The following is a 13066-nucleotide window of genomic DNA, read 5'->3' as shown; positions in this document are numbered from 1 at the left end:
CCAGCTTCCTCCCACAGTCCAAAAACATGACTGTCAGGTTTCTCTAAATTGTCCCTAGGTGTGTGAGTGTGTGTGCATGCTTGTTTGTCTCTGTGTTGCCCTGTGACAGACTGGCGACCTGTCCAGGGAGTCCCGACCCCACTAAGGGACCAGCGTGTGCAGAAAATGGATGGATGGATTTTACACCACAAAATAAACTCCTGACTATCCAAACAAAATCCTACTTTAAAATTTGTAAAGCTGCAGCTCCTCTATTTGCTTGTGCTTCTTTACTGGAGGCTGTTTCTCTTATCAATATGACAGAAACGGACCTTTCGCTGCAAATGAGCTAGTCAGTGCTTAATCGAGCTAGTACTAGTTTTAAGGTGGATTCTGAGCCTATCTTTATAGATTCTGCATATCACATCGTTCTGAAATTTCTGATCCACGCCACCTACCATTAGGTGGCGCACGATTGTATTGTTTTTACAATAAACACCAGAAGAAGTACGAAAACAAGCGAACGAAAAAGAATAAGTTGCGTCAATATTTTGCTTTCTTCTATTTAATTCCAGCTTTCTGTATTTAATGTACCATTTATAAGCTTTGATAGTATTTCTTAGTTTGTGTTTAACACCCATTTTTCCCTGGTTTACCAGCAACAGCAGGCCGACGAAGACTTGTTAGCCCCCTGGCTAACAGAGAAGCTAACTGTTTCCTAGGATAAATGGGACAAAAAGAGACTTTATATTGAAAATATTGGACATTTACTGGAGTCTTGTCGGTTTACAGTCTTTCTCGGACGAGCAAATACGTCAAGAGTCGGTAAGAGAGAAATATTTGGCGATCTGTTGCATTAAATCCTAGCTAACAGCTTCTTATGCTGGGAGCTGCTGTGACACGTCAGCGTCTCCGCCATATTGAGAGAGGAAACAGCCGCCCGTAAAGCATAAAAGTGAATGGAGGAGCTGCGGTTTGAAAAGGATCCAATACAGTTTAGTGTTTGAATTTAACATAAAATTCATACATTTTTCAAACATAAGTGTTTATTCTCATTCTTTTAGGGTTCTTTGACCGTCTCTCTAGGGATACAGGTGAAAATAACCTTCTGGAAATTATTGCATTAACAAAGTATTTAATATGCACTGTTCATGCAAAAAATAAAAATAAAATTCAGTCAGCATTACCTATGTGTAGTAAATTTATATTTTGTATTTATTCATGTTAACTGCCTTGTAAACAGCTCTCCACATCACAACCTGGAAGGTTCTGAGATTTTGCTTCTGAATTTTAAGGTCTGAATAAATTTAAATAAAAAGATGGAGGGTGAGAGATAGTTTTGGAAAATTTCTGGCCATATATAACTTATGTTTATTCTTTAGTCCGACCTTCCATTCAGTTGTCCATAGACTATGTATTAATCTGCCCATTTAGCCAACTACTGGACCAAAAATGGCAGTAAAAGACTTGTAGATAAGAACACACTGTAAAAAGAATTACTATTTATATTTCTGACTTGATATTTATCTTTATTCTTGTAATATTAGTTTCCTCAAGACAAAGAAACGACAGCTTGCTTGCAACCTAAAATGTCCTGTTAGGTTTGGTGGTACAACCCAATCCAGTGTTCTGTTCTGATCCGTTCAGGCTTTGCTTGGTGACCTTTCCTGGTGTAGAAATGATGTATGAAAAATGTTCAAAGTTATCTGTTAAAATCAATAATTTATGATGAAATGACTGGAGCTTCCACTAGGGGCAGCATGCATGATAGTACACAAATAGAATATTCAATGAAATTATGTGGAATAACCACATTTTCTTCCCTCACATAAATGCATTTTAACCCCATTAATAAGCCATAATTCTCTCTTGTTACCGCAGGCTTTCCACGCCATCATGTCTGTCATCACATGGGAGGTCGTTGGCGATCACTTTCTCATCAACCAAGTAAACAACTCCATTCTTGACTGTAACGAAGGCAATGCGGTGGAGGAGAAACTGGAGGAACCAGAAGCTCGATTGATTAAAGAAGAAGAGATCGAAGTCTGCATCATTCAGGATGACGAGCGGGTTGATGTGAAGAAGGAAACTCGCACAAGTATTCTGACTTCCACTTGTGAGGAAACGTTTCACGGTGAGCCAGAACTCCAGCAGATGTTGGGGAGAAAGAATGAACCAGAACAAATCGATAAGGAACCAGTTGAAGGCAGTGCCTTCCAGGAAGACGACCAGCGAGGAGTGAAGCAAGAGATGGACACCTTTATGGTGACACCTTCTTGTGAACCAGAACCAAACAGTGACATCGTACACGACAGAAACTTTGCTTGTGAAGTTTGTGGTAAATGCTTTACTAAATCTAACTATCTGACTGATCACATAAGAACCCACTCGGGTGAAAAACCCTTTTTATGTCTAACCTGTGGGAAAGGTTTCACACAGAAAACTAACTTGATTGTACACCTGAGAACCCACACTGGGGAAAAGCCCCATTCCTGTCAATTATGTGGGAAGTCTTTCAGAGCCAGTGGCCATTTGGCTAGCCACATGAGAACTCACACGGGGGAGAAGCCTTTCTCATGTTTGGTCTGTGGGAAAGGCTTCACCCAGCAAAGTAACTTGACTGTTCACATGAGAACTCATTCTGGAGAAAAACCTTACTCCTGTGATGTTTGTGGGAAAGCCTACAGTGACAAAACATACTTAAATGATCACATAAGAAGCCACACAGGTGAGAAGCCTTATTCTTGTAAAGTTTGTGGCAAATCCTTCAGTAACCGGAGTCCTTTGACCAACCACATGAGGACTCACACAGGCGAGAAGCCGTATCACTGCAAAACCTGTGGTAAAGCTTTTAGCGACTGTAGCAATCTGGCTAAGCACATGAGAACCCATACAGGTGAGAAGCCCTACTACTGTAACGTTTGTGGTAAAGCTTCTAGTGACAGCAGTAGCATGGCTAAGCATATGAGAACCCACACGAGTGGGAAGCTTTATACTTGTTAAGTTTGTTGAAGTTCTTCCCAAAATAATAAGCAGATTACATAAAAATTCTGTTTATTCTGTCTGAGCTGTTGAATAGCTCCTAAATCCATCTCCAGGTGCCTATCTGCTGCCGGATGTGAGGTTCATCTTGGACAGGCAACACAGGACAAACAACCATCCAAGCATCCATTATCAAACATGCTTATTCCCTGTGGGGTCGTGAGAGTGCTGGTGCCTTTCTCCAGCAGTCAACGGGTGAGAGGCGAGATCACTGGACAGGTCGCCTGTCCATCACAACTTTATTTAAATTGATTAATTACATTTTTGGCAACAAAAATAATAATAATCATAATTGAAAAAATAATCAAACATTTTCAGGTTCTAAATTCTTTCAGTTAAATTTTTTTCAGTTGCAAAAAACGTTTTTTTTTTTTTTTATCTTTTGAACAAACTTTATGGCCACAATTTATCTCCAGAGATTTTCTTTTAAATGTGTGAGGAGTCATTAACTCCAAGAGAGAAATTGCTTCTAGGGATCTTCTAGAAATTAACAAAAGGAGTATATTATTTCTTAACTATGACAAAACCACTTACAGCTTATTCAAAGTGCCTTACTGACGGTGCATTACAAACTCATTAGTGTTTCCCTGCCCAGGTTGTTAAAAATTGAGCGTAGCTTGTTAAGATCTTACCTGGATGATTCTGCATACTGAATAGAAATTACCCCAATTTCTTTTTTTAATCTGGTGGTCATCTTAATTTTCAAACATCAAAAAAATGCTTGGAACTGACATATGTGATCCATAACAGCTTTTCTCGAATTTCTGTAATCACAAATAATTTCTAAAAAAACAAAAAAATGTTGCTGCAGTGAGAGGAATTTAAATTTCTGGTTGGTTTTGTTGTGAAAATTAGAGATATTATGGATCTTGCAACTGTATATTACTTTAGCTTTTTTCTTAGTATATAACAGACATGTTTTATTATTTTTAAATTAAAACATCATTTAAGTCAACATTTTTCCCTTGAAGCCTTTTATAAAGACTGAATTTTATTTGAATTTGGAATTGTGTTTTAGTTCCTTCAATCAATGAATTATTTTTAATGTATGAGTCTGTGGTTATTGTGTGTATCTTGTATGAAGAACATTGTGTATGTTTTGCATTTGCACTTTTATTATTCATTAACAGTATTTATATTATTTTGATGGAAGACGCTGTTTGTGTGAAATGTGTATAAATCCACCAAGACTGACTTCTAACTCGTTTGTTTCTGGCACTACACCTCCCTCTAGTGGACAAATAAAGAAATGAGTTAAACATGTTTGACGATGATTAAGTAAGACTTTTTAACTGAAAACTGAAAAGTTTACTGGGCTTATCACTTCCTGGTGGATGTTGGAGATCTCCTTGATTAGTTAGTTTCCTTTGCTTCAGTATAGATTTATAAATTAGTCCTATGGCATAAGAATGTTTTTCTTTTTTAAACACAGGAAACATAATGGAACTGTTATTGCTCCTCTGCAAATTCTGCTGAATCTACCAACATCCGTGTGAGAAGCCATTTCCTTGTGAGTTGTGTGGAAAATCTTACATAGGCAGTCGTGATTTGGCTCGTCACATCCGGATTCACCCAGGTGAGAAGCCGTTTTCCTGTGGCTTGTGTCAGAAATTATGCAGAACCAGCAATGACTTGGCTTTTCATGTCGGAACTTATACGGGACAATCTGTGTTCTCATAAAGTGTGTGATAAATCTTTCAGTATCAGAAACTAACTGTTTGCTCCACTACGAACCCATTTAGGTGAGAAGCTGTTTTCTTGTGACTCGTGAAAAGTCCTTTGACTAGAATAGTGATCTCACTTGTCACTTAAGAATTCACATGGGCTAGAAACCATACTCTTGAGAAGAATGTGACTGTTGTCACCCTGCAGATCACCTGGAATAAAGCGATGGTGAGGCAGTTTTCCTATAGAACAGAAAAAATTTTTATTTGATCGACAGCCTCACTACAGTGATGCATTTTATGGCAGCTATGTTTGTGTTTAATACATTGTGACTTCTAAGGATTTATAAATTGCAAAGCTTTGTTTATTTTTTAGTGTTTATGTATCTCTGTTACATGTGAATTTTTACCATTGTGACATTTATGTTTTTTTTTCCTTTTTGATGATCGTAACTGAATCATTGGCCATCCTTGTGTTATTTTCAGATACTTCTAATAAAAAACTTAATTTATAGACTTCCGTCTTTTTAATTCTCACCACCTGATTTTCAGGTCTATAAAGTAACATTTTAGTATTGTTTTATTATGTTATTGTTTTACTGCATTTTTCGGGCACTGGTCACAAATTTGACATTTGTGATGAATAGCTTGGATCACATTTCTACGTAGAGATATTTCAATATTGCAGCCAAACGTGCATCTACTGAATATTGGCTTGAAGAGGGTGAATATGTATTCAATCTCTTGCTTGATGTCTCATTTTTAAAAATTGCCATTACTTAGAAATCAGTTTTCACTTTGACAAAGGTATTTTTCTTTATTAATTTAATTAATTAAGCGTAATTTGTTCCTCATGGTTGATTTGTAAAGTAATAAAATACGGATACGGATAAATACTTTTTATAGGTACTGCATAATACGTGGATGACTTGTATCGATGGACAGAAACTGTTTTAAAAGGGGCTAAATCTGTTGAAATGATTTCAGCTCAAACCCTGAATACAGAAATTAAAACCGTTTAAGAAAAAAATAATTACTTTGAGTGTGTTGTGTGAGGGGTTTAAAATTGCGTTTAGTTTGTCAAAAAAAAAAAAAAATGATGAGGAAGATTGTAGTTTTTACGAAAGATCTGTTTCCTGTCGAGTAAGAGGCGGTGTTGTACTTGCAATTCGGTTGTCAACTACAAAATAAAGCCGAAGAAGAAAAATAAATAAATAAAACAAAACAAGGGAGGCGGCGGGTCCGTTCTTTGTATGTAAAGCGTTCTTCTCCTTTTGTCTCATTATGAGTATTAATAGTATTTGCAGTCAATCTTTCGCAGCGATGTTTTTTCTGTTTTAGCAGCTCTAACAGCCTGATAGGACAGTTAGCCTTCGAGCTAACTGAAAAGCTAACTCTGAGAAGAGATGCCGCAGCTAGTTTCCGGTCAGAGAATAGTGTTTTAATAAAGCTTCATAACTGAACGATGTGCTGCAAACATCACTTCTTCTCAATACTGAAACATGGCACTCAAGTAAAAGAGCTGGTTTTCACTAACTGTGATAGTAAATGCTTGGCAGGAGCTGCTTTGACTGCTACGTCTTAAAACACGTCAGAACGGCAGCCATATTGAAAGGGGAAGCAGTGGTTAGTAAAGATGAACTGCTGCAGTTTTAACTTGATTATGGCTTATTGTAAACAAAACTATATGTCGTACTAGTTGGGCATTTCTTGACACTAGAGTCTACCGCAAGGACACAGGGTTTTATAACTCCAAGATATCAGATCGCATCATAAAATATGATTCATTTATTATTATAAACAAGTTGAGCAAAAGACAAAGCCAATGTATGGTCAAATTAATCAACTGTGCAAAAATATTGAATAAATCATATTTTGATTTTCTTTATTTAAAACTACTATATTTATATAGTTTTTGCATGATGAGTCCAGGACTTCCAAATTAATTTATCCTAAATTATGATTGCTAAGAACTTTCTGTAACTTTACTTAATATAAACCCAACATTTTTCCAGATGTCTTTGAATATTTATTGAAAAATAAAAACCACTAATTAAGCTTTTGCCCATTGTTTTCTCAAACCGAGGTTTAGGCATTTCCTGTGTCATTTCCTCTGGTGCACTTTAACATGAATATCATCATCTGAAAGAGACACATTTGTGTCCTCAGCAAACAAGAACAAAACCTTGGAAATTGTAATGACTTATTTATAGACATGATTAAGAGTTTTGTTCCCAATATTGACCCCTGGAGGACACCACAAGTCATGTTCTAACTTCATGAACTGTTTTATCCTGCAGAAATAGCAGATTAACCAATTAACTGCCAGCCCAATCCGTGAATCCCCAATTCAGTGAGTAAAGAGAATAAACTAAGGTGAGAGGCCAGACTAGCTCCTGCTCCTCTGCAGAAAGAGAAAATAACAGAAATACAGACAACTTCTCTCCAAAATACATGAACTTAACAAAATAATTCAAACTTCCAGGTAAAACACTATCAAACTTACAAATCTAGTAACACTCAACTAAACTACAAAGTAAAAACGAAAAACTGAAAACTTACGAACAACCAAAAAGTAGACATTTAATATTGTTATTATTTTATTAACTAAAAAAACAACAGAAGTTAAGCTAACTTCCAGTGAGAATATACTCTGTCATAGTTTTTGCTATTTTATTGGGGCTTTTCTGTACATTAGAAGATTTAGGTCAACAAAGATGAAGAGGATGATGAAGCAGAAAGTTTTAATTGGCTGAGCGAAAATTGAATTTCTTTGCTAACAAAGTGATGTTTCTAGATCCTCATCTTGTCTGTTGCTTGTGTAAAAACATTTTGTCCTAATTGTCAATATTAAATTGTTGTGTTCTTCCTTCAGGTCCCAAACAGCATCATGTCTGTTAACATTTGGGTGGTTTCTGGTGATCAGTTACTCATTCAACCAGTAAGCAACTCCACTCATGACCACAACTTACCAAATGATCTAGAGATGGAAAAGGAACACGAGGAACCAGATCTACTGCAGATTACAGAGATGAAGGAGGAACCAGAATATCAACAGATCAAAAAGGAACATGTTGAGTTTGAAAACTTTAATAACATGAAATCTGTCGTCAAGCAGGAGGTCGACACCTTTACGGTGTGTGTTGGTTATGATGACACATTCCAGAGCAAACCTGAACTGCTGCAGATGATGGAAGTAAAGGAGGAAACAAAACCAGAACAGGTTAAAGAAGAACTGGAGGAACTAGAAACTGTTCAGGTTAAACAGGAAGAGGAGGAACTCTACAGTGATCAGGATGAAGATCAACTTTTAGTGAATCAAGAGGCCATTAGAGAGAATCTTATTTATGATGAAAAAGATCTAAACTCAGACAAAGGCCACTCTTCAAACTCCCCTGAAGCTGAAGACCAAACCCAGGGAGGAATGTCTTTATCTCCAACTTCAGAGGGAGAAGAAGAGCGGAGCACTGAGAAAGAACATCAGAAAATCCAAAAGGTGCCTTCTTGTGAAATATGTGGAAAACGTTTCATTCAGCAGAGGTACTTGGCTGATCACATGATTATTCACACGGGTGCAAAACCGTTCCAGTGTGGGACTTGTGGAAAGTGTTTCACCAGGAAAACTACCTTGAATTTTCACATGAGAATCCACACCGGCGAGAAGCCGTTTACCTGTAAAGTCTGCAGTAAGTCGTTCAGCTACAGCAGTGGTTTGGTACGTCACCTGAGAATCCACACGGGTGAAAGGCCGTTTTTGTGTCAGACCTGTGGGAAAAGCTTCGCTGATGGAGGTAGCCTAAGCACTCACATCAAAGTTCATCTGGTAGAGAAACCATTTCTATGTAGATCTTGTGATAAATCTTTCAGAAACAGCCGAGATCTGGTTCGTCACTCCAGACTCCACACAGGCGAGAAACCGTTCTCGTGTGGATTGTGCGGAAAGAGCTACCCAAGTAGAGGCAGCCTGAAAACACACTCCAAAGTCCACATGCATCAGAAGCCATTTGTGTGTGAGCTGTGTGCTAAAACTTTCACAAACAGGACTAACTTGGTCCGCCACAGGAGGACTCACACAGGCGAGAAGCCGTTTTCCTGTACAGCATGTGGTAAATTTTTTAGTGACAAGAGCACTCTAATGAGACATGTGAGAAGTCACACAGGCGAGAAGCCATTTTCCTGTAATTTTTGTGAAGTGTCTTTTACAGACAACAGTCAACTGACCCGTCACCTGAGGACTCACACAGGAGAGAAACCATTCTCATGTGTGACCTGTGGGAAGAAATTCTCCAAACTGTACAGTCTGACTATCCACATCCGGACTCATACAGGCGAAAAGCCGTTTTCCTGTCAACAGTGCGGTAAATTATTCACTGCCAGATGTAAGCTGACTGCACATATATGTAGAAATAGACCTTAGAAAGATGTTAAAGTTTGTAGAACATTATTTATTTGATCTGAAGAGGGAATGTGACCCATAACTATTATGATTTATCTACTTTTTTTTTTTAACCTGTAAACACGCCATTTCACACCCGTATGCTTAAACCACGGCAGAAACATATTTTGTTGGATTTGGTACGCGTAAATATGGGTTCTTTCAATTCATTATTTGATAGAATATAGTTTTTAAAAATGTGTTTATCTCCTGTTCAGTAGGAGGCGGTATTGCACCTGAAATCTGGTCGGATTAGAAGATTGTTGGAGAAAAATGAAAGGAATTTAAATATTGGATAGTTGGAGTATTTAAAGTTCATGATACAGATTTTAGTCCAACATTACTGAGGCCTTTAAAACTTACGTTGATGTTGATGTACATAAGCCATTATCAGTTTTTAAGAAGAGGAAATAAAGACAAATATTAGCCAATAGTTTTTTAGTCGTTGGAAATCAGTGATTATATGCAGATTTATACTCATGGATCAAAACACAGAAGTGAGTGATTTCAGAATTACACTTAAGATAAAAAACAACATTAAATCGTTTTAAGTACATGTGCAGAATAATTCTTTACAATATTTTTGGATTTAGAATAAAATACGAAAAGTAATGATTTGCAGTGATGGACAGGCAGCATTTGTGAAGATTCAAACAGGAAGTACAAATAATTATTTTAAGCTTGACGATTTAGAAAGTAAATATTGATATGCAGATAAAGTTATCTATATCTGAGGATAAATGCAGTTTGGACGGAAGTGAGAAGTTATGAGAAAAGCAGTGGAAAACGAGGTAAAAGGGAGACATGCAAATAGAGTGAAAAAAAGTATTGTTATTAAAAATAGAGGGATGAGAGATAAGTCGAATAACTTTTTAACGTTATTTTTTGAATGGTACTCATTTTAATATGGGAAACATTTTTATAATTAATAAAGAAACTATAAATTTTATTAGTTGTAGGAAGAATGTGAATCAAAGCATAACCTTGGAGATTAGTAAGGAAGTGAGGTTTGAAATTGTGGTTGCTCGATTAAATCAAATTGATAAGAAACACTGGATTAACAGACTATAGAGACAAGAAAATGATGTTTACTTGTATGGTTCAAGAGATGGCAGCAGTGCAACTATTTGAATGCAAACTGCCGTAAACCTGAGGAAGAAGAAATCCGGTCAACAACCAAAAAATAAAGAAGAAAAATATCAAGGCTGGTTTCTTCCTGCTCTTCGATTAAACCGTTTTTCACATCATGTCTCATTGTGAACTCTCATAGTAATCGCTGTCGACCTTTAACACTGATGTTCGTCTGTTTTAGCAGCTCCAACACTGAGAGACCAGTTAGCCGCCGAGCTATCCGAGAAGCTAACTCTAAGGAGAAGAAGCAGCTAGTTTCTATTTTAGACAAAAGCACAAAAACGCTTCACAAGGTGATTTATTGGACATGTGTGGACGTTGTGCGGCTACCAGCTCTTCTTCTGAGGAATAAAAACAGGACTATCCGGTAAGAGAAACATCACGAACAACAAACGCTTGATAGCTGCTACTTTGACTGCTAGGTGCACGTCAGAACGGACGCCATATTGGGAGGGGAAATGGTATAGATTAATTGGCAGAGGCAGATGGTTATTTTCTTTACCAAACCAGGAAGTGAACGATTCGCGTTGAACTTAAAGAAACAAAAATCATCCTCTGCCAATTAATCTATACTATTTCCCCTCCCAATATGGCGTCCGTTCTGACGTGATTCCATAAGACATTTATTAAGTGGTTAAACTAGAAATAAACTTTTTATTGCTCGTTCCGGGCGAGAGGCAGGGTCACCTGGACAGGTCGCCAGTCTGTCGCAGGGCAACACAGAGACACACAACCATGCACACACACACTCACACCTAGGGACAATTTAGAGAGGCCAATTAACCTGACAGTCATGTTTTTGGACTGTGGGAGGAAACCAGAGTACCCGGAGAAAACCCACCATGCACAGGGAGAACATGCAAACTCCATGCACAAAGACCCCAGGCCGGGAATCGAACCCAGAACCTTCTTGCTGCAAGGCAACAGCTCTACCAACTGCACCACTGTGCAGCCCACCACTTTACTATACGTTTCCATATGATCATTATGTTAAGAGGGAGACAGTTTCTGTCTTCTGAATCTGTCAGACTCTTTTTTTTCTGCTTTGGTCTTTCCAGATAATCATGTGACAAGTTGAAATTCTTTAAGACAGAAGCAACATGAATATGTTAAAGAATGTACCTAGAATATAATATAAATGCATTTTGTCAATCTTTCAGGTCCCAAACAGCATCATGTCTGATCAGTTCCTAATCCAACCAGAAATAAACTCCATTCATGACCACAACTTACCAAATGATCTGGAGACAAAAGAGGCACCAAATCCACTGCAGATTACAGAGATGAAGGAGGAAGCAGAATATCAACCGATCAAAAAAGAACAAGTTGAGCTCAACATCCCTCATGATAAGAAATCTGTAGTGAAGCAGGAAGCTGACACCTTTATGGTGGCTGCTGGTTGGGATGAAATATGCCAGAGCACACCTGAACCACAGAAAATGACGGAGACAAAGGAGGAACCCGGACCTGAACAGATTAAAGAGGAACTGCAGGAACCAGAACAGATTAAAGAGGAACTGCAGGAACCAGAACAGATTAAAGAGGAACTGCAGGAACCAGAACAGATTAAAGAGGAACTGCAGGAACCAGAACAGATTAAAGAACTGCAGGAAGAGCTGATGATGAATCAGAGCGACAGTGTTGACTGTCCTAAACTAAAAAAACTCGTTCTTGTAAAATTTGTGGGAAATATTTCATCAGGAAAACTTCCCTGAATTTTCACATGAGAATCCACAGCGATGAGAAGCCGCATAGCTGTGATGTCTGCAGTAAGTCTTTCATCCATAGCAGTCATTTGGTTCGTCACATGAGGATCCATACAGGCGAGAGACCGTTCTCGTGCAAGATCTGTGGAAAAAGCTACATCGATAGAAGTAGCTTAAACGCACACATCAGAACTTACCTGGGAGAGACCTGTGGATTGTACGATAAATCGTCCACCAAGAATCAGGATCTGGTTTGTCACGTTAGACACCACAAAGCCAGGAAGCCGTTCCCGTGTCCCATCTGCGGAAAAAGCTACACAACCAGAAGCAGCCTAAAAACACACAGCCTTGTCCACGGAGGCCAGATGCCGTTCTCGTGTGGACAGTGCGATAAATCTTTTGCAAACAAAGGAGATATGGTTATTCACATCAGAGTCCATACAGGTGAGCGGCCGTTCCCTTGTGGATCGTGCAATAAATATTTTATAAGCAATAGAGATCTGGTTCGTCATGTCAAACTGCACAAATCTGAGAGACCATTCCTGTGTACCACCTGTGGAAAATCCTACACTGACAATCGCAACCTTAAATCACACAGCAGAGTTCACCTGCAGGAGAAGCCATATCCCTGTGACCTGTGTGCCAAATCATTCGTAAACAGGACCGACTTAGTCCGCCACAGGAGGACTCACACAGGCGAAAAACCATTTTCGTGTGAATTATGTGGGAAATTATTTACTAACAAATACACTATGTTAAAACATGTAACCACTCACACAGACCAGAACCCTGGGATGCTGTTTACTTGTAATCTTTCTGACAGCGTTCAGCTGGACGATCACCTGAGGAGCCACACAGGTGAGCAGATCTTCTCATGCGTCACCTGTGGAGAGAAGTTCTCCAAACCGTACAGTCTGACGATGCACATCCGGACTCATACAGGCGAAAAATCATACTCCTGTGAACTGTGTGGTAAATTATTCACTGCCAGATATAAACTGACTGCACATGTATGTGAAAATAAACCTTAGAAAGATATTAAATTTGTAAACCATCATTTGTTTGACCCACAGTGGGAATGTGACCCATAACTATATTAACTTCATATT

At 38.3% G+C, this 13066-nt stretch overlaps 2 protein-coding genes and 1 pseudogene across 4 annotated transcripts; all 3 read left to right on the top strand.

Annotated features, from left to right (window-relative positions):
• The first annotated feature begins 448 nt into the window (after positions 1-448).
• On the top strand, positions 449-3305 carry LOC103463169 (gastrula zinc finger protein XlCGF8.2DB-like). 2 transcript variants are annotated; one of them, XM_008406377.2, is made up of 3 exons: positions 449-516; positions 639-804; positions 1861-3305. In XM_008406377.2, the coding sequence occupies exon 3, from the start codon at positions 1876-1878 to the stop codon at positions 2980-2982; it is 1107 nt and encodes a 368-aa protein (XP_008404599.1). In that variant the 5' UTR covers positions 449-516; positions 639-804; positions 1861-1875; the 3' UTR covers positions 2983-3305. The 2 variants fall into 2 exon arrangements, with proteins under 2 accessions (XP_008404599.1, XP_008404601.1); XM_008406379.2 differs by having other exon boundaries at positions 467-804; positions 1861-2317; positions 3078-3305.
• A 2550-nt stretch (positions 3306-5855) lies between these two features.
• LOC108165627 (zinc finger protein OZF-like) lies at positions 5856-10528 on the top strand. Of its 2 annotated transcripts, none has more exons than XM_017304304.1 (3): positions 5856-5936; positions 7561-9064; positions 10433-10528. In XM_017304304.1, the coding sequence occupies exons 2-3, from the start codon at positions 7576-7578 to the stop codon at positions 10504-10506; spliced, it is 1563 nt and encodes a 520-aa protein (XP_017159793.1). In that variant the 5' UTR covers positions 5856-5936; positions 7561-7575; the 3' UTR covers positions 10507-10528. The 2 variants fall into 2 exon arrangements, with proteins under 2 accessions (XP_017159793.1, XP_008404594.2); XM_008406372.2 differs by lacking the exon at positions 10433-10528 and having other exon boundaries at positions 7561-8476; positions 8553-8738.
• On the top strand, positions 9102-12995 carry LOC103463165 (gastrula zinc finger protein XlCGF57.1-like; annotated as a pseudogene).
• Positions 12996-13066: the final 71 nt, after the last annotated feature.

This window comes from Poecilia reticulata, linkage group LG4 (assembly GCF_000633615.1).
Source record: "Poecilia reticulata strain Guanapo linkage group LG4, Guppy_female_1.0+MT, whole genome shotgun sequence".
Taxonomy (NCBI): domain Eukaryota; kingdom Metazoa; phylum Chordata; class Actinopteri; order Cyprinodontiformes; family Poeciliidae; genus Poecilia; species Poecilia reticulata.
Note: the sequence above shows the minus strand (reverse complement) of the source record. Positions and strands in the feature narration are given on the sequence as shown.

Bases quoted from the DNA above. Each gene is read 5' to 3' on its own strand.
- LOC103463169 (XM_008406377.2), top strand. From the start codon at position 1,876: ATGTCTGTCATCACATGGGAGGTCGTTGGCGATCACTTTCTCATCAAC.
- LOC108165627 (XM_017304304.1), top strand. From the start codon at position 7,576: ATGTCTGTTAACATTTGGGTGGTTTCTGGTGATCAGTTACTCATTCAA. The intron at 9,065-10,432 runs GTAAGCTGACTG...CGTCTGTTTTAG, and splicing joins TAAATTATTCACTGCCAGAT to CAGCTCCAACACTGAGAGAC.